Source organism: Nyctibius grandis, chromosome 4 (genome assembly GCF_013368605.1).
Source record: "Nyctibius grandis isolate bNycGra1 chromosome 4, bNycGra1.pri, whole genome shotgun sequence".
Lineage (NCBI taxonomy): Eukaryota > Metazoa > Chordata > Aves > Nyctibiiformes > Nyctibiidae > Nyctibius > Nyctibius grandis.
In genome coordinates this window covers 46884875-46905109 of record NC_090661.1, presented here as the reverse complement: position 1 = coordinate 46905109, position 20235 = coordinate 46884875, and the positions used below count along the sequence as shown (strand labels likewise).

General features: G+C 47.5%; 1 protein-coding gene across 1 annotated transcript; it reads left to right on the top strand.

The window, feature by feature from the left end:
• Positions 1-708: 708 nt before the first annotated feature.
• On the top strand, positions 709-16728 carry TMED10 (transmembrane p24 trafficking protein 10). The gene is made up of 5 exons (XM_068399574.1): positions 709-960; positions 4930-5050; positions 9536-9609; positions 13855-13981; positions 14461-16728. Exons 1-5 carry the CDS (start codon positions 739-741, stop codon positions 14580-14582), a joined length of 666 nt encoding a protein of 221 aa, XP_068255675.1. The 5' UTR covers positions 709-738; the 3' UTR covers positions 14583-16728.
• The last annotated feature ends 3507 nt before the right edge of the window (positions 16729-20235 follow it).

Genomic DNA, 20235 nt, shown 5'->3' with positions numbered 1-20235 from the left:
GAAGGGACCTTAAAGATCATCTAGTTCCAACTCCCCTGCCATAGGCAGGGACACCTTCCACGAGACCAGGTTGCTCAGAGTCCCAGTCCTCCGAGTATCTTTAAAAATCATCATAATTTTATTTGCTGCCAAAACCACTCACATACCTCTGCCGCTATCGTATTTGCGGAATGCTGACCCACAGAAGTGAGACATCTGATAAAACTAAATTTTCTTGGCTGAAGACGACAGGAGGGAAATCACACAGAAATTTAAAAAATAATAATAATTAAACAGCAAGTGCATCCGCCAGAGAAGGGTGTGGGAGGCGCCCAGCTGTGCAGAAGGCTCCAGGAAATTCAGACTGCTTGTCGCCCTCAGTATGCTCCTCGGCATTGGAGCACGGTTTGATTTGGTTTTTAATTTTGGATGAAATTACTATTAACCATTATCACTCATTATTAATGAATTAACGTCGTTAATCATTTATTTAACATTTAAAGAGACGAGTGGAAGGGACAAGCCTCAGCACCTGAGCCCAGCGGATCTGCACCGCGAGAAGGATGCGGGCAGGGGGACACCGAACCCCCCGTGGATGCGAGGTCCCGGGGACGACGCTCCCGCCCGCCCCGCGTCCCCCCGCGCCCGCCGGGCGCCCCCGCCCCGCCCCCGGCCCCGCCCCCGCCGTGACGCAGGCGGTGGCGTTGGTCACGTGTGGCGGAGGCGGAGGCTCGGCCCGCCGCACCCGGAGCCGCCGCCATGCCGCTGCTGCTGCCCGGCCGCCCCCGCCTCGGGCCGGCCCCGCTCCTGGCGCTGCTGCTGTTGCTGCTGGTGAGCCCGGCGCGGCCCATCTCCTTCCAGCTGCCGGGCAAGGCGCGGAAGTGCTTGCGGGAGGAGATCCACCGCGACACGCTGGTCACGGGCGAGTACGAGATCGTCGCGCCGCAGGGCACCTCCGCCAAACCCTCCGCCAACCTCAAGGTGCGACCGCGGCGGCGGCACCCCCACAGGCCGGGGCCTGGGGCTGGGGGTTAGGCCGGGGCGGGCAGCGTGGCCCCGCCTCCCGGAGCGTGCGGGGGCGTGGCGTGGGGGATGGCAGGGGGTGGGGTGACGTTTTCCACGCGGGACGCCAGCCCACGCGTGGGTTTACAGCCAGCCGGTGGCTCATCGCGGGAGGGGCGGGGCAGGACTCGCTTAGCGTTCGGGGCGCTGCCAGCTGGCCCAGGGGCTTTGCCATCTGGGTATTGGGTAGCTAGGCAGCGGGGCAGGCGTTTGGCTTGAGCCAAATACGAGCTTTTTCACCCCAAAGATCTCATCGCAGCGGCCCGTCCCGTGTGGATTATACAGCGGTCAACGGGACGGGCCGCTGCGATAAGGCTGCCCTAAGCCTGCTGACACGGTGTAAGAAGGAAAGAGTTATGGTGACGTGGCTTTCCCAGGGCTCCCTCCCCACGTGTGGCCTGGCACGGCGGGATGGAGCACCAGGCCGCAGTGAAAGGGTGAAGTGAGGGCTTAGAAAGGTTTTGGTACACAAAACGGCTCTTCCCATCTTTCTGTGTCGTGGCTCGCGTGGGTTTTAAGGAGGCGGGTATTTGCTGCGGGGAAGAAAATGATCCTACAGGATATTTAGGGAGTCTAGGGGAAAGGTCAGCAGAATATATGTGACTAATACACCTATGTGACAAGCAGCTATTAAAACTTCAACAGCTTCACTTCAGTTCTGTCGACAGTCTGCCCTCCCTAGGCTTTCTTCAAATTTCCCACCTACCTGAGTAAGGTCTATTGCTACATAATCAGTTTGTAACAGCTTTCTGTCTGGTTTTTTTAATTTCTTTCTAAGCTCCCAAAGGCTTCAAAAGTAAGCACGCAAACAAGCAGGATGGTCTGCTCAGGAGTCTCTGAGCTCAGTGTTACTCAGTGAGTATTTGAGATCTCCTGAAATCAAGTTGCCCTTCCAGCATCTGCCAACAGATGCCAAAGGCCTTGGGTTATTTGCAGTTGTGCTTGGTTATGGCTAGAGAAGGCTGTTTCTGGGTCTTGCTTTTTAAAAAAATCTTATTCTGCTGTTCTTACATCATTTATAAGAGGAAACTTGCCCGGGTATAGGCAGACCCAAGCAGCTTTAGTGCTTTAAAATGTTGCTATCGTATTTGTCTGGCGAGGTGCACGTATTTCAGATCGAGTGCCTTGTTCCTGTCTGTCTGTTACCATGTGGTGATCAAGAGTCCTGGTTCTCTGGTTGCCCAGTCTTAGATCAACTGACCCCACAGTTCTTTCCAAAACTGACTCTTCTGACAGAGGACTTGCCTAGAGAAGCGGTGAAGCAATGAATCCCACACTTGGGTCTTAGTCTGGCTTTGCTGCTGAAGCTGGTATCCAGGTAGGCCTGCTCGTAGAAGCTCTATTTTACTGGAATTGTGAAATAAAAATAAAATAAACTCCTGTACTAGTTTGAAAAGCTACAAAGGAGAAACAATAATCTGTGTGGTTCTTGCTTTCCCTCTTATTGTTCAGGTGTGGCCTCACAACGTGCTGGGCCTGTTGTAAGTGCTGTCACCCCTCTGTTAGGTGTATACTTCTTTTTGTGTCTAAGTTTGTGTGGGAAAGGTTAGTTCAGGACATCACGTCTGCAGGTGGTCTCGCTCTTTCTGTGCTGGATGGCCTGCTTTGGTCCTCTGGATCAAGCCACTGAATGTAGGAGGTTGGTAGTTGATCCTGGCCGGGCTCAGCAGGGTTCCTGCCAGTGAGCTAAGTTGTGTGTGTTTGTGATAGCCCAGCACTAACAGTGGCACCCTCTGTTTTGGAGGAATCCACGGACTCTGCCAGCTGGCTGCCGAGGGGCGGCGTCGGGGCGGCTGAAGTCTTGCTTGGGCCCAGCCACGTGCCTCTGCCCCATTGTTGAGGCTGGGGTCTGGGGAGCCCTTGGGCTGTTCGTCAAGGGCGAACAATGCCCTGTCTGTAGGGGATTGCGTTACTGTTACCGTAAATAACGTTAGAATAGCGTGAAAAAACTCCTTCAGGTCAACTCCCCCACAAGTGTTCTGGCTGGGCTATTAGCAGCTCCTCCTGCCCCCGCACGCCCGGCTGAATGGGCAGTGTCTTTGGCCGGTTTGGGTAATTCTATTCAGTTTTTATGAAAGCGGATAGCAGAGCTTTCACTGTCCAGAATCCTGTTCATGAGCAGTCTATTGCTAGAGCTGCAAAGGGCAAAAATGGATCAAGCTGCATAATATCCTCCAGCTAAAGATTAGCTCCAGTGTCTACAAAGCCCTAAGGGAATAGTACTCAAAATAACAGGGACATTTGAGAGCTTTCTTTACTGTGTTCTTGTGACCGCTTCTTGGGATGGAGAACCCGGTGTGCAGATTATATGGTATCATGCTGATGGCTTCCAGGTAGCTTGTGTTTGGTGGCTTGTGGCAGGGGGATGATGACACGGCTGCCTGTGCCAGCCTGCGCAGGCGTGCTTTTATCTGCTCGTCGCTTGAATACAGGTAGAGCTAGAGCTCTGAGCAGGAACTGCAGCGCGGGAGGAGAGCGGTGCTCCTCAATGTTATCGGACGCTGACAAATACCATATGGTGCAGGGGCAGCTACAACAAATCCCGTAACACACAGTTACAGGATAATCTGTATGTAGAGGAAGCTTGTTCCTAAAGTCTTGCCTGCTATGGTTTATATCCTATGCGTGAGGATCTATATACTTTAATATTTTTCCTGCTTAATGCAGCACCTCTCGTTATCCATGTGAAGGTCCCCGCCTGTTCCGAGTCCAGCAGGCTGCTGGCATCAGTGGTATCCCGTGACAAGGAGTTGATTAGGTGTTCTAATAAGAATAAAGAAGAGTGTTTCCTTAGAATAGTTTTGAGTACATAGCCCTTCTGTATGGCCTTTGTACAGGGAAACGAGGCTGTTTTTCTGTTGTAAGATGGAGTAAAGGAGAATGTCTGACTTACCTTCTCCATACCACAAATTATTTTGTGTACTTCTGTCTTATATACCTTTAAAATTATGCCCAAGCTTTTTAGTCTCTTCACCTCTAAGAGTTTCAAAGACCCCTAGTAACTTTAGCACCCATCCTTTTCAGATGTACCTGTTGAAGGACAGAGTTGATGGAAACTGGGAAGTGTTCCAGTGGAACACACGCTGTTGATTTTCACGCAGTATTGTAACGCATTCAGGTTTTTACACCCCTCTCCATGGTCAGAGTATTTCAACTGGACGGAGCGTTTAATTGAGCACAATGATTCTCAAGTCTGCGTCATGAAATGTGCGGCCTTTTTTTTACTCTTTGTTGAAGCATTTTTGTAGACCTTCTACAGTTTTTGCCTGTTCTTAGTAATTTCATAGACTTAGCGCAAAGCAGTCATTATTGTCTGTGTATTCTGAATTGTCCTCTGAAGTGGCCACTTTTATGGATGTTGGCACCCAAACCTTGCATAACTCAGGGCCACACTGATGGCTCATGTCTAGAGGAATAGATGTGCCCTTCTCCATTCCGTCTTCTGGGGAACGAGCCTTTTTGTCCCGTAAGGCTTCTCCGTGTCTCTGTTGCTATGGGTATTTATGAATTTTGCTTGCAAAAAGAAGGCAATGAATAACACTTTGGTTCAGCTAGAGTTCCTAAAGGTAGTCTATATACAGAGGTTATAGGAGGAAGAGGAATCAGTGTGGTTTGGTGTTGGTTGGTTGGTTGTTTTTTGGTGGAGTTCTTTTTTGTTTAATCTCAGAGTCAATAATTACCTTAGAGGCACTCTGACTTTGTCAGCCCCTGGAGTAGGGATGAGGAGGAGAGGAATTGATATAGTTGCAAGGAAGGAGGGAAGCTGTTGAAAGGAGAAAGCAGCAGATCCGAAGGGAATGCTATGAGAGCTCTTCCTGCGTAGCACAGTCAGCATGAGCCTGTGGCAGCGAAACACTGTGTTCCTCACCCTTGTTGTCACTTTTACAGATAACTGACTCAGCTGGGAACATCCTGTATGCCAAGGAGGACGCCACTAAAGGCAAGTTTGCCTTCACCACTGAAGACTATGATATGTTTGAGGCCTGCTTTGAGAGCAAGCTTCCTGTGGGTAAGTGAAGTGAAAGGTCTGTTCTTCTATCTTCTGAACAAGCTCATGTAGGCATGTGGATTAGGGTAAGGGTAAAGTGATCTTGAGTGTAGTCCGCAGAACACTGTTTGACTTTTAAAGCCAATCTTCAGGAGGTTGTGGGCAGTCTCACTGCAGAATATCTGCTGTCGGTGTTGCATTTGAAGTTAAGTAATCCTCTGTGGCTATCGTGTAGAGCGCTTGGGTTTCCTCTGAAAGGGGAATCACATGTTCCTCCTGCAGAGGTCACCACAGTTGCAATGAGTGGCAGTACCAGGGAGCAAACCACACCCCTTTTACCCTTTTCATGCTTCTCCCCATCTTGCAGTCAAGCCAGGACAGAGCAGGATGCCATCATCTCCAGGACCCTGTCTTTCTCCCCAGCTGACCATCTCTCCCCATTTGGTGGAGTGTGATCTCTCCACGATGCGTACTTGGCAGCAATCCTGCGTTAGGTTAGCAGCCATTTTCTGGGGTTGGGGTGTGGATGTATAGAGAACGTGGCCTTGGTTTGCTCCTGCAACCACTCTCTAAGCGGTCAATAAAGGGAAGGGGAAATTAGCAGGACGTCAGCCTTGCATTTGTGCTGCAGGGGTGGTTGCCTAACGAGCGCTGAGGCTCGTTTCCTGTGAGCATGACGCATGTGCTGCTTTGAGTGGCGGGGCTCAAGTTCAGGACAAGCATACTGAAAACAGCCGACACGTGGGCTCCAGTCTCATTTGCGGTGGTGCGGGCGCGTGCAAGTTTGTAGGCGCTCACATGTTTTCACAGTCACTGTCAGAGTTCTGCTCACTGGACCTGAGTCTTCTTAGGTCTTGTCCTAAAAGATCCCAGAGCATTTCCCAGAGCAGTCGCTAGCAGCATTCCTCATATCTGTTGAAAGGCAGCCTCTGTTCTGCTCTTCTGCTCCATGTATAAGATACAAATAGTTTGCAAGTTGAAGAGAACTTTCCAGAAAGAGAAGGCTATCTTCTTTGCTGGGATTCGGAGGGATCTGGCTTGTAACACCTCTTCTATAGTATTTTGCAGATAAGACAGTGACCCAAAATGCTCAGGATTTTGCTTTTATTTCACTCCAAAAGTAGGGATTCCAAATGCTCCTTAACACATCGAGACATGCAGGCACTAGTGACTCATTTGGGAGTCACTCATGCTATTTACTGTCCAACACCTGAGTATTTGGGAGGTCTCCAGACAGTCCCACAAATCCTTTCATAACTTCCATGTGATCACACACTGAAGTGGGAAAAGCTTCTTTCTTTAATTGTGTCTAGACTCTTATTTCAGTGCTTGTGACCAGAGGTTTCTTGCCTCGACTGAGCCCCTTATAGCTCTTTTGATTGTAGCAAATGTTTGTTCCCTGGCTCCCTTGTATTGTTTTCAGTAATGATGAGAATAAAATATTTCAAAGTGCAGCTTCTACTTGGTGACCATTAGGGTGTTGAGGTGCCAAAATCTAGAGCTGTTCAATTGAGCAGCTGAATCCTCTTCTGGAGGCTTTCTCTTTGGGGACCTCCAAGCTGCCATTTTCTTTTTGGACCCAGACACCCCAAATTCCTTGCTAAAGAGTGATGCTGCATGATGAATATCTCCAGATTTCCCATGCCTGTGCTGGTAATCAAGGAAGTATTAAAGTAAGGGAGGTGGCACTGCGAGGCTTGATCATCTGCAGGACTTGGTTAAGGTAATGAGGAAGAAGTAACCACATCACAAGAAAGTGCCTTCTTTCCTCTATAAGGTCAGCATGGGATTGGGGGAACTGACCAAGTGCTATTTTATCCCCATGTTTCTCTTTAAAAGGGTGGTTGTTTTTTTTTTTCACACTCTCATCAAGTAGGTGGTCAGAACTTGTGGTGCAGCAGCCCAGGACGGTGTTGATGGAGTACTGGAAGAGAAAAACTGTTGGTAGAGGAAGCTGAGAGCCGTTGGGACCTGAGGGGCCTAAGCAACTGGGATTTCTCAATCCTTAACCACAGAAATGAGGAAGAGGAAGTGGGAAGGAGATCCTGTTTAGAAGGTCACCTTATCAGAGTGGAGGAGTTCTTAGGGTGCTTGTTGAAGCTATGGGTGTTTGCATGACAGGCTTTTCTTCCCTCTTCCAGGGTGGAAGGCTCCTGTTTTCCTGACAGTGCTCTGTTCCTGGGCATACTTACTCTCGCACCATATGCTAATCTCTGAGAAGAACAACCTGGCCTGCACTACGTGCTCCACTGTAGAGCTCTTCCTACGTGCTGATCTTTACCTCTTTGCTCCTTCTGTAATCCTTCTCTTCCCAAATTTTCTTAGAGTGTTTTGGCTCATTTTTTCTGGAATTCCTGTGGGAAAATTGTTTGACATCCAGTTCAATCATCCTGTTTTTCCATTGACTTTGCAAATTAGGAGCTCCTAGGGGACTCCCATGGAACAGTTGTGTGCTCATGTGAGATGACCTCTTGAAGACCTCCTGGGGATGTAGGTATCAGTTTAGTTCAAGATCTCTGGGACTTAACTGTTTTTCTCTTTGCTGTTGATCCAGTCTGCTCTGGTGAGCCCTTGTTGCAGGAAGAACAGGGAGTTGCTGAGGATCTGATGAGTGTGAAGGGAGCTGCCTAGTGCCTTGGGCTCAGTAAACTTGTAGAAGAGCAGCTTGGGTTTTTCCAGACCAGTCCCTGACAATGTTAACCTCTTGCAGAATGTCTGCTTTCCATCCCTTTGCACCCAGCAGCTCTAAGTTTTCTACTTTCTTACTGCCTCTTGGCAGCTCTCCCTTCCAGCCTGACAAATTAATCCTTCCAGTTCTGTTCTCTTGTTCACTGGCCTTTTCATCTTTCTCATCTCTTCCTGGAAGCTCCAGCTCTCCACCCAAGTTGCTGCAATTTAAACAACGTTAAAAACCCTCTCACGGAACTGTGTGCTTTGAATTTTTTCTGCGGCTACCATTGGCTGTCCTACCTGCCAGTCTCCAGGCGTGCTGGTATATGTATGGCATAAGCAGTCAAAACCTGTGGTTGGAGAAAGGAGCACTGGGTGGTTGTATACAGCCTGTCTGTTACAGAACAGTGCTGGCTGAGATTTGAGTTTGTTTTTACAGTAACCAGTCTTCTATAAGAAAGCCAAAAAATTCCATCCTAATCCTAATTTATCCATTGGGCTCTTACATAGCTGGGTTTGAATTTTTAGCTCCTGTATCCCTCAGGAAACTTAAGAAACAGTTTGTAGCTGATACGGACCATCTTGTCAGTAGGTTATTCCATGTTCTGCTAGCAGTAGAAGGTGAAGGTGTTGAAGAGCTTTTCAGTGGGTACAAAGAAAATTTGGGGATGTTGTATTGAAGATCTGGAGTATCTTCCTAGCTCTTACTGGAGTGACCCAAGTGTAACCTGTACATTGAATTTGTTTGTGGATTGAGGGAATGTCCACCTGGCAGCCTCCTAAGGCAAAGTGTGAGTATTGGACATGCTCCTGGAATAACAACTCTGAAATTCATAGTATAAGTGAATTCAGACCTTGTGTTTTGCTGGCAGCTAGGTGACGACAACTGTATGCCCCAAAGTGCTGGGATTTGGGAACGTGTTATGTACAGACATTTTCTTGGTGGGTGGTATAGTGGAATACGATGCTCAGGTCAGTTGATGTGCTGCATTTTTTAGGGTATCTTATATGCCTATCCTATTTATTTCTTTTGTCCTCTTGTGGATGTTCTCAGACGTGACAGTTTGTAGCAGATTAAAGAAGCTGTTAGCCGTAGGTGTCCCTAGCTTGGGCGCTACAGCATTAAAAGATACCTACTGTGCTGTTGACTGCAGCCTTATCCTACTCGCTGTTTGGCTGTGTGGCTCCAGCTGGCAGTTCTCTGAAGTGGCATTTTCCTGGCTTCAGAAGCCCCCTGCCATCTTGGGGTTTGCATTAGCAGTGTGGGTTTCAGACATGTGAGCTGTTCTTTCCCTGAAAAGATGTGTTTGTAAAGGGATTGCCTTAGTTTCTGCAGATACTGCAGCATGCAAGGGTCAGTAGTCCCTGTATGCCATATTCCTCAATTTGAGCAGTATACCTTCTGCTCTTTTGAATGCAAAATCATTTACAACCCCAGTAACCTTGACAAGTTGTCGGTGTGCTTCCTGCTAGGAGGAACGTGGGCTTCCCAGTTGAATATTTGTCCCTCTGGTGACTTGTCATTTGCCAGGCTGTCTCATAGCAGCTGGTATTCATCTTCTAATCCTCTGCAGTTTTTACAGTGATTTGCATCCTACACACACTTAGCACTTTTAGTTACAGCTTGTTCCCATTATCTTTGGGAGGCTCTCCTTCAGCCAGGGTTTATTGTGAAGTCTCTGTATTTTTAGGCTGGACTGCGCTGCCTCCGCAGTTAGCTGCAGACATGGAGGGAGGGGAGGGATGTTGTGAGTTCTTCCTCAGTGGTGGGGAGAGTTGATGATTTCCTGGCAGGCTGAATGTTTCACACAATGAATCCTTTCATTACGCTTCCAGGAACAGGGAGGATGCCGGACCAGCTTGTGATTCTGGATATGAAGCATGGAGTTGAAGCAAAGAACTACGAGGAGGTATGTCCCCTGGCTGCCTGCACTGCAGGCTCCCCTTTCCCAGCACTCACGTGATGCCATTTGTAGATCTGTGGCTCGTGATGGGAAGCTGTTTTCCCAGCGGTGATGAAAGCCTGTCTGCAGCCTACAATTCCAGTGAAGCTTTTGTGTTAGGGGAGGGGAAAAAAAAAAGACAAACATCAACTAAAATTAATTCTGTACTCTGAGAACTGGAGCCTGATGTGTGAATTTCTTTGCTAGGACAGCATGACCCAGCTTCTGGGCATAGGCATTAGAGGCAACAAGAGACTGAGATGCGAAGTTTCCCCAGCCCCACAGTGGAGGGCATTTTAGGTTAATATCAGATCCTCCTAAAGGTCAAGTTGTGTTGTCACTGTTCTTACCTTCCTGACTGTAAGATGTACTTGCTCAACAGCCCTGAAATGGCGCCTGTGCATTTCTAAGAACTGGCAGCGTATCAATGTAAAGGTGTGTGGCAGAGTAGTAGCTGGTGTGAAATGGGTATTTGGTTTGAAGGCGTGGTGTTGCAAATAGGCATAAAGCCTAAAAGTTTCCATCTTAGGAGGACATAGCTTCCTTAGACCCAAGAGCCAGCTGTGTGGAATAGCAGTTACTGTGTGGCTGGGACAGTCCTGGCTGGTTTGGATGCTGAATTTTGATGGCTGCTACAATGCTTTTGATTCACTAGAATTTGGGGTCAGTCAGCCCCCAGCACAGAACCCGTGCCTGAGAAAATGAGAGTTGTTGTTGGAGGAAGATTCCTGCAAATGATTGCTGTGTCCACTGCGCACAACAGCGTGGGAGATGCCTTAGGGAGGAGAGTGGCTAGCAGAGGAGGCTGTGTATGGTGCCAGTTAGAAAACGAACAAAGTTCTGAGATGGGCATGCTGGAGTTTTTATACCCTTTTGAGCTTTGGGCTAGCTGGTCCTGTGTGGCTTAAGTCAGTCTAGAGCACATCCTACACGGAGAGTAAGAAAGTGTTTGGCGTCAGGGAAGAGCAGGGCAATCATTGCTTAAGTCAGTCTAGAGCACATCCTACATGGGAAGTAAAAAAGCGCTTGGGGTCAGGGAAGAGCAGAGCAATCATTGGGCCAGCTGTCTGGCAACCGGCTACTGAAGGATTACAAGTTGTTGAAATCTTATGGGATGACCCCTGAGAGTGTAACTGGGAGGATTATGGTGATTACATTTACAGAATCTCTTTAAATACAACCCTGCAGCATACTTTTGAGTTACATTACTGTGGTGCTACCTAGAAGCATTGTCCCTATGCAGAAAGGTTCTCTTATGCCCATATATCTACGTACTCACTGGTTGTACTGATACAACTGTCTTGGAATAAAAGTAAGTTTCCATAATGCTTGTCAGTGTTGTTAGATTGATGGAAAAGGTCCATGGACAAACACGGGAAAAGAAGAATTTAGACTTGCGGTCCCACCTGACACCAAATGCAGATCTTGGCAGTGCTGGCAAGCGTCCTTGACTTGTGAGGACCTCTCAAAGTGGCAGACTGTGTCGAGCCTTGTTGAGCAGCATGTCTGCAAAGGACTCAAACTGGTCTACTGTTTGTACAGCTGCTACGGATGTTTAGCCACACCGCTTTGCAGAGTGTTTTCTTTTTTTCATCCTCTCTCTCCCCAGGGTGCTATAGCACATGTGGGTTTTGACTTGACAGGTTGCTGTAAGGCCTCAGAGGGGAGGACTGTTGCTCAGGTTTCTCTCCTGGAATTGCTGCCTTTTTGCGCCTTTTGCTTGCGGTGTTCATCTGCTGTAAGGTACCAGTGACCTGTCTTCCCCCTCAGTTCTTGTTGAATTGCTGCAAGGAGACTTGATGCAGGGAGTTCAACAAGGGTCACTGACACTGTCCTGCTTGTGTGTGGATGTATGCAGTGAGAGCGGGGGTGATGTCCAAGTCTGGCTTCATAAGCTTTCATAGATCCAGATATTCTTGTAGCAAAGCAACTGGGAGAGTGAGCTGGGTTCAAAAACATAACTGCATGACAGTGTCATACCTTAGTTCTCTGGGGTAGGGGAAATAACTTTCTTCATTCAGTAAGTAGAAACGAAGGTAGTGAAAAGACTTTTCAGAGGGCACCAAGAAGGCTTGGTGATCTACGTTCCTTTCCAGATCAGCTACTCCTTGTCGATTCTTGGCTATAGCATGTCTCTTCCTATGCTAGGAGTAGAGTTAGGCTGGAAGAGAGTTAGGCTTTGACAAATCTTTGGCCCCTGAGAAGTTTAGTGGAGTAGTCTCAGTTGTTCTGGTGGTCCACATGTTCCTTCTAGGATGACGGTGTTCCACCATCACAGATGTTTGGTGGGCTTTTTACAGAATCCCTTGGAGCAGCTATGCATATTGGCTTCACTAGGGATCAAAGAGGTTCTAGGATGTGTGTCTCGGAGTACATGCAGGAGTAAAACTAGCTATCAGATGTTTCTAGCTACACCTATTAAAAGCAGCTGAAGGGGTGCAGGATGGAGCAGACAAGCCTTGGCTTTTCCCAGTGGAACCTTTGTAGCCTTCTGTGAATGAGGAAAAGTGCCCTCCAGGAACATAATAGAGCCAGTCAACATGGGATTAGCTTGTCAGTAGAGCTGCCCGAGACCTTGCGTGTGTTACAGACCTGCTGCTCCAGCTGTGTCAGCAGAGTCTGGGCAATAGGCACGTTTACACTGGTGCCAGTTTTTCAGTAAAGCTCTGCTGGCAGATAAGTGTCCAGGCTACAGGGTTTTGTCAGTACAACCTATTGGCTAGAAAGCAGGAGCAGTTTAACCTCCCGCTTCCTACCCCTCCTCACAAACGCACTCCAAATTGACACTGCTGTGCTGGCAGAGCTGTGAGATACAGCTCACCTCAGCATAAAAATCCTCAGATGACTGCTTGATGGCCTGCAGCTTGCCAGGATACACGTGTCATGTGAAGACCCTTCAGTGAAATGGCTGATTAGCTAGCACTGGCCTGGTCACTTGCATGTCTTCAGATGGGCTCTGACGCCCAGGCAGCTGCCTCTGGAAGCGGCGTTTCAGGGATGCCTGCGCCCTGCTGCCTGCCTGTTGTCACCTGGACCACTGAGGGATGCTGTCCTGCGGCTTACGTCTGCGTAATCCTGTGTGGTGGTTAGACTGGTGGTGAGCTGCAGGTGTTCCATGTGCTTTATGTGGTTTTCTGTAGTGCATCTTTCTTCTGCTTCATTACTTGGGGGCACGGCATCTGGCCTTCAAGGCGGGGGCCTGTCACTCATTGGTCATAGTGACAAATTCTACACAAGAACCAGAGTTACCCAAACCCTACGCTGTAGCAGTGGCAGGAATTGCAGTTAGCTTCCTTTGAGTAATGTCCTTGTGTCACAGATTTTACATAACATGTAGTCAGGTTACAGCCAGGGCTGGAGGAGGGATACGTGTTTACAGATTCGACTTCAAATAGTTGCTGTTGTGGACTGTGCTTTCTAATGAATTTCCTGTGGGTTTTTCTTTTTGGATACAAGTCTGTGACTCGTAGGACTGTGGGTTGCATGTTCTGCACAAAAATGATGTCCTATAAAAACAGCTTTTATGAGGGAAGTGTTAATTTTTCTTTCGAACTGGCTCAACTGCAGCCTGTCCCGTCGGTGTTCCAGCAGCGTCACCTGGTGGCTGAGGCAGATGGAGCACTTGGGAGCTGCGTGGTCCCTACCAAGAGCATACGCTGCCCTTGAGGGCATCGATCTAAATGATAAAAGCCCTGAGCCCTTGTGGGTGTAATCAAACCTTTACTACTGGGAATCAGGCTGCCTGGGCTTTCTGGGGCGTGTGGCAACAGTTAGCAAAGTAAGTCTCGGTGGTAATATCCTGTGTGCCTATAGAACACTATCGTATGCGTATGTAAGTTAGTCACCTGTATCTCAGTCTGTGACTTCTGTTCACCGGAGGTTTAGTCATGTGGCAAGCTCTTCTACCCACTCCTCAGAAGCCAACTGTGAATAAGCTAACATTAGGCTGAATAAGGAAGAAACGTGCTTGTATGCATACTGTGCTCCTCCGTTGTGTAGGAGGGGTAGTAGGAAAGTGTGTTTCAGAGAACAGGCGGGAGAAGTGATAGTGTTTTATGCTATGGTAGTTTCTGGCTTGTAGAGGTGTTTCCCTAGGGGAAGGATGCCCCAGATCTGTAGTATGTGCGGAGGAGTGGTTCAAACTGGCAGTAAAAACCCACGTGGGAGCTTTTGGTTTTGGCTCAGTGATTGCCTGACTCTTCTGTTTTCTAGATTGCGAAAGTGGAGAAGTTGAAGCCTCTGGAAGTAGAACTGAGGCGCCTGGAAGATCTTTCAGAGTCCATCGTTAACGACTTTGCCTATATGAAGAAACGAGAAGAGGAGATGAGGGACACGAATGGTAAGAGCCTGTGTTCTCCTTCAGAAGGATGGAGCTCTAAGACCCCTTACTTTTGCTGAACGTGTTAGTAGGACAGCATTTGGAGATCAAGCAATTATAGTGGTCTCTGCCTGTTCTGTTCCGAGTCAGGGAAACCTGCTGATATTTCTGTCCCTCTGAAGCAGTCACTGAGTTTTGTGTGTCCCGTCTCTAGAAATAATTTCTTTCTGTCTCCATTCCTAATGTGAATTACACTGTACAATTTAATGTTGCCCATTAACCACAGTTTCACCTTGTTCCCTCTCATTATCTTTCTTGTTGTTTCCTCTGCTTTTATTCTCAAGTAGTGCTGGTGCTTGGGTGCCCTTGCCTACATGCTGTATGATCTCTTGCCTTTGAAGTTCTGCAGGGGTGGGGAGAGAAAATCCTGGGAACTTTTCCCTCTTGAGGCACATCCTGTGATGTCAGATTCCTGTGCAACGGTTTGTTATCTGTTTCAGAGTCGACAAACACCCGAGTTCTGTACTTCAGCATTTTCTCCATGTGCTGTCTTATTGGACTGGCCACCTGGCAGGTTTTCTACCTGCGTCGCTTCTTCAAGGCCAAGAAACTGATTGAGTAAAGGAGCGAGTCCTCCTCCCCCTCCTCTCAGACCCAGCTGGACACCGCTGGGACCCAGCCATGGCCCCCTGGAGCCATCTCACTGATGATATCCACTGACTGAAGCTCTTCTGCAGGAACTTGGACCCTAAAGGGGGAGGGGAACCTAAACATCGGAGGCAATGGGGGACTTGTGAAACCCTGTCGGATGTTGAGGGTGGGGGAGGTTGTGATGGGTTTGGGGATTCCTGGGGCAGCGATTAAATAATAAAAAAAAAGATGTTTCCGTGACAGCTGCAGCGAGTTTTTGAGCTGTCTGTTCTTCTCTTGTAATCTTGGCTTGATGATGTCTCCCATCTGTCTGTGACTATAGTGTTACTCTGAGCCACTTGACCCTCCTGAGCTCTTTAGGTGCCGTGCAGCTAGCACCGGGGCAGAGCAGGGGATTCCCTGTTCTGACCAGCTGGGATTTAAGCCTCATGCAAATGGAGGTGAGTGCAAAGCAATAGAATAGGATTCAGCATTCCAACAGGGCCTGAGGATAGAGGGGAGGTCCAAGGTTTGGTCCCTGTTGTGGACCTCTGTGTTTCTCCCTGTGGGAGCCGGTGTCTTTGTGCTGACGGGTCAGGGCACGTGAGCATATGGTGGTTCAGCCTGGAGGAAGGGGAGCCTTGGAAGAAGGGCTTGGGAACATGTTTGAGCTTGGAAAGGAGAAGCCTGCTGTGCTCAAATAAGCTGTCCAGCTTTGGTCCCACCCTTGCTCCACGTGTTTGTCTTGGATTTGCCTCTCTCGTTCTGAGAGGATGCAGCAGTTTTCCTGAAAGCCTTGGTCAGGGATGGCCTTTTGTGCAGACAGGAGGCCTCAGTCAGATACAGTCACAGAGCAAATAGGAGCAGGTTATGCTTGGAAACTTGGTCTTACATTAAGCAGGAGACTTTCCTCATCTAACAGTGTGGTGTTTATCCAGCAGGCAGCTGGCTGAATCTCGTTTTCTGAGACCTCGAAGCAAGGCAGGCTGCTGCTCATGTGAAGCATGAGGGCCCATGCCCTGCTTTGAGGTCTGAGGATGCAAGCGGTGCTTTGCAGGTTGGCAGAGGAGTTGTTGGAATAATGTGGATGAACTCAAAAAAGCAGTACAAGGCAGGAACATGGTAATACTACATCTAGAGGGGGTCTGAACTGTGCCCTCAACAGAATTGTTATTCTGTGAAGTACTACAGAGAGAGCAGGCAGATTCTCGTTTCTCAGCCATCCAGATGGCATGATGTTAAATAAACCATGCTCAGAAAAAACAGGCAGGTTAACTTCCTGGACTTACCTGCTGCAGTCTTTAGGCGGTGATTAAAATTCTTTCACCTTCTCTGCATTCCTTCAGAGCAAATGGTTCAGCAGCACAGCATTCTGGTGTCATGTGCCTAAACACTTCTGGCTAGGGAAGGGGTTGTCATGGCCCTGGGCCTGGCCTACCATTTTGAAAAAAGAATGGTTTTATAATTTCTGACCTGAATCTGATCTATTGCTGGGAAGGAAATAGTTGTCCAGGGTGAGGCAATGGGAAAGAGGATGAAAAGATGACCTCCTGTCATCTAAATACATCAGTACTTTGCCTCCCCTTTGCCATTGCCACGTTCCTGGAGTTGTTAGTTCCACTGGCAAGTGCTTAGATTGCTTTTAATTTGTTTCTTTTTTGATAAAGCCATATTAAGAAACCTCTGCCCTTGCATCAATTTTATCCTTGTATGTTTTTGAAAGCTGTTACGGTGCAGAACAGCAGCGATGCCACAGGACTGAATTACAGAAGTCATTCGAAGGTAGTTTTAGGTCCTACAGTTTGAAGCCTGTAGATCTGTTAAGGTTTTGCTTTTGTTTTTATATAACTTGAAAAGACAGTACAAGAAAGGGGCTTTTCCCTTCTTGTCTGTTTTGATATCCTCTCCCCGTCCTTATTGGAGTACAAAGTTATCTTTATCTTAAAAATGGTGGCGAGGCCTTAAGTTCCCTAGGTGACTGTTACAGTATCATCATTCTGGTGTTGCGTTTTGATCTTCACTGTACTGGTATGGTTACTGGGGAACAGGTGTGGGGGGCTGGTGTGGATTTACCTGTAATGACTGGTTGGGGGATTTTGTCAACTTTCTCAAATAAAACTTTGGGGAAAAACAACCCACCTCAGTTGTCCGTGTGAGTCTTGTCCTCTCTGTGCACGTTCCTGCTGACTTCTGTTTCCTGCAGGCTGACCTGTCATAGGAAGCAGCAAATACACAGACCCCCTGCAAGCCCTTGGGTTTCTCTAGTGAAAGTTCATTTATGAAGGATTTGGGAATTCTGGACTTTGGAAGGGTACCGGCTGCACAGGCTTCTCTGCAGACTGGGACCAGCACAGTGAGGTGTCTAATACAGGTTACCACTTGTTGCCTTTCTTCCTCCTTCCTTCCTGATTATATCCCTCTCTCTGTAGGAATTTTGAGGCTCATAGTGAAACAGGGCTGGTGCTCTAGAGCACAAGATTCAGTTTTTCACCATCGGTTCCCAAGTAAAATTAAGTTCATTGAGACAAATGGAATTGCTCTCAGTTTTGTGCTTTGGAGGAAATCTTAAATTGTCGCAGAGTTTAGTTGGTCCTATGTGAGTGACAGATGCTTACTGAGGGGTGGTTAGGTGTTTACCGAACTGCTGTCAGATCTCTGCTGAGCCTGTGAGCCTTTTGTAATGCGGTAGCCCAAGTGAGATATGCCACGTAAACAGGACTGGAGGCACATAAGTGCTACATAACTAGTTAGTATTATCAGGCAGAATTTCAAGAAGGGAAATTCCCAGACCTTTGGATAAGGATTAGCCTCTGCAAGTTCTTGCCCAGATGAATAGTTGAGTATGTGAAATCGTACAGCTGTTCTCATGCGATAGGTTGGCGGTGGGTCTGGGCTGTTTCAGAGTACCGTGGATGCAGAGCTGGTGTCTTCGCTCCATTCTGCTTCTGGGAAATGGGCTAAAGTTGAGCTGTTGCAGATACTTGGGTCTGATCCCATCTTAGTGTGTGACATGCATCGCTGGTAAATTTATAATTGCCTGTAGCAAACTGCATCAGACGTTTCCAGCCTCTTCCACCCACTTGTCAACGTGACTAATGATTTAATTATCACGCTACTTAACACAGCGCGTGAGCATTCCTAAGTAAGGTATTATGTTCGTGTATTCCCTCTCCTGCTATGCCAACGTAGGTTGCACCCTGTACGAAGTGCCTGCTGCAGCTGCTGTGTGCGTGCACGCGTGAGGGAATGAGCATTTTACACACTCTTGTTGCTCTTTTCTTACAAGGTGCTCAGGTATGTGGGAAATAACCCAAGTGTACACCTCCTGTGTTGTCTCCTAACTGGCAGATCAGGGACTTTCGACTCAAACAAGTTTGGCAACTGCTAGGCGAGATCATTAGAAGATTCCCACCTGTGTGTTTCACTGGGTCTTGCAGCAGGGGTTTGGGAAAGTAGCGTGGCCTCTCTTCACCTCTGTCAGTTCATGCGATGTATTTCTGTTTCTCTCATATCTTTGGTTGTGTCCCTCCACTATCCTTGTCTTTCAGATGCCTGAGATGGCCTTGCCCTTAATGAACAGTCTCTAGGACATGAACTTCCCATATATTCAATGTTGGCATTTCTTGGACCTTTCTGTAAACCTGAAACAGGGGAGCCCAAGCTTTTGCTGCAGCACTAAAATACTTGTATTTGCTCAGCAGTGTTTGTAGAAAGCCTGTTTTGCTTTGCACTGGAAGTCTGTTGCCCTGGCAGGAGCTAGGAGTTGGCTCTGTTTCAGCTGCAACTGAAGTGACTTAAATTTTCTGCAAAATGGCAATAATGGATGCCTGATAACTCTTTCTGTTGCCAGAGGCCCGTGTGGTTTATCATCTTAAATGCAATGCATTAGCTTCTGCACTTCCAGCTTGCTAACACAGCCTGACAGAGGACCGGTGGTCTCCAGGTGTCTGTCTCAGCGATCTTTGCTATGAGGATCATTTGTTTAGCTCATGTTTGGAGAAAGCTTCTGTGTCCTGAAGGACCCATCTGACTGGCTGTATTTCAGTTTTTGCAATAAAATGTACATGTTGAATAACTTCCTTTGGGGGCATGTTACTCAAAAAAGGCAATGACAGAACCCTGCTCACATCGCTCAGTCTCACTTCTGCAGTTCCCTGTCACTTAATTTCCTTTCATAGCTGATATTCCTGAGGTACCTTTTCCCTGAGCTTTTCAATCGGTTGCATTATGTGATCCTTGTATAAGCTGCACCAGGAGGTTCTGTAATGGAATTGTAATGAGATGAACTTGGTTTTTCTTGGTGATGTGGGGGATGCTGTTCCTACAGCCGCCACACAGCCGAGGCAGGCAGAGAGGAGGGTGTGCTTTTGTTTTCCAGCTATAACCCATTGCAGGTCTGGTCTGATCTGCTGCAGAGCTTTACCCTCTCGGGGTTTCTCACCCATACCAGCTGTTTGGTCTTTTTTTTCCCCCTGAATATACTTTGTTTGGATAATCTTCCCCCAGGTGTAAGATATTTGCTACACATATGTAACTGGAATCTCAAGGTGTTGTCTTCTTAATTACAATTAACCATGTAGATGCCTTGTTATTTCTTCCTTCTCAGTGTGGGCTGCTTTTTCCATGTGTTAGTAACACAATCAATGTATACTGTCTTGGCTCTGAAAACCAGGAATGAAACCTTTGAACTGAGGCTGATATTTGCTATGATTTGGTTTAAATGACAGTGTTCCTACCCTTACCCAAATTCATCCTTCAATAATGATTTTGCAAGAGGCAGAATGATACATTGCCTCTAGGTGGTGGGGTTTCTTTAAATGCTTGAGTGAAAAATTCAGTGTGAAGTCGAGTGTATATTCTTCAGTCACATTCCAATAAACCTGAGCGGGCAGTGGCTGCTACTTCCCTTAGGGGCATTTTGCTGTGAGAATTACTGCCCCGCTTTTTAAAGCGTAGTAAAGACAACGCTGTGGGGTGGCTAAACCTGATTGTAGCTACTACTGTGATCACTTTATGGAAGAATTTGTATGATAGATAATAATGGGCAAGATAACTCTACTTTTCAAATCAGAAAAATTAAGATTGACTTTTTCAATTAAATCTTCTGGTTTTCTACAGCTGTTCCAGATTCCTTAATCCCATTTCTGTGAGATTTTGCCATCTAGATTTTTTAAAAATTATTATTATTTGCCAGATGACATTTTGCCGGGTACTCCCCTTGCAGTGGAGGGAGTGAAGGATCCTGAGCAGAACATGCCTGAGCTTTTTCATGCGTTCCTGCAAGCCCCTTTATTCTAAAACTGACATGCTGTCTTTGCTGCTTGGAAGAACATCTTTGTATGGAAAGTTACAATGCAGAGCAAATAAACTTTGATAGGTAAGTTACTGACTTTTCAAATAGGTGTGTATAACGCTGAACAGCTCTTTAACCCTCACCACATTGCAATGAACCCCGCTCGTTATTTCATGCTCTGAGCAATAAAGCATCTTCCCAAGGTAGTGGTGTAAGAGCTAACCAGGTTTTAGTGTACCTAGTTTTAGGGATTTGTGCTTTGGCTCCTGACGTCTCCTGTAAGTGTAGGATCACTTGTCCCGAAGTGAACATGCCCTGTCGTTCAACTCTGCTTTCCCATCTGTGGTTGTGA

What these genes read in the sequence shown, in the direction of transcription:
- TMED10 (XM_068399574.1), top strand. Translation starts at nt 739, where the DNA reads ATGCCGCTGCTGCTGCCCGGCCGCCCCCGCCTCGGGCCGGCCCCGCTC. An exon ending in AAGCAAAGAACTACGAGGAG is followed by an intron (nt 9,610 to 13,854) that starts GTATGTCCCCTG and finishes TCTGTTTTCTAG; the next exon opens with ATTGCGAAAGTGGAGAAGTT. An exon ending in GGAGATGAGGGACACGAATG is followed by an intron (nt 13,982 to 14,460) that starts GTAAGAGCCTGT and finishes TATCTGTTTCAG; the next exon opens with AGTCGACAAACACCCGAGTT.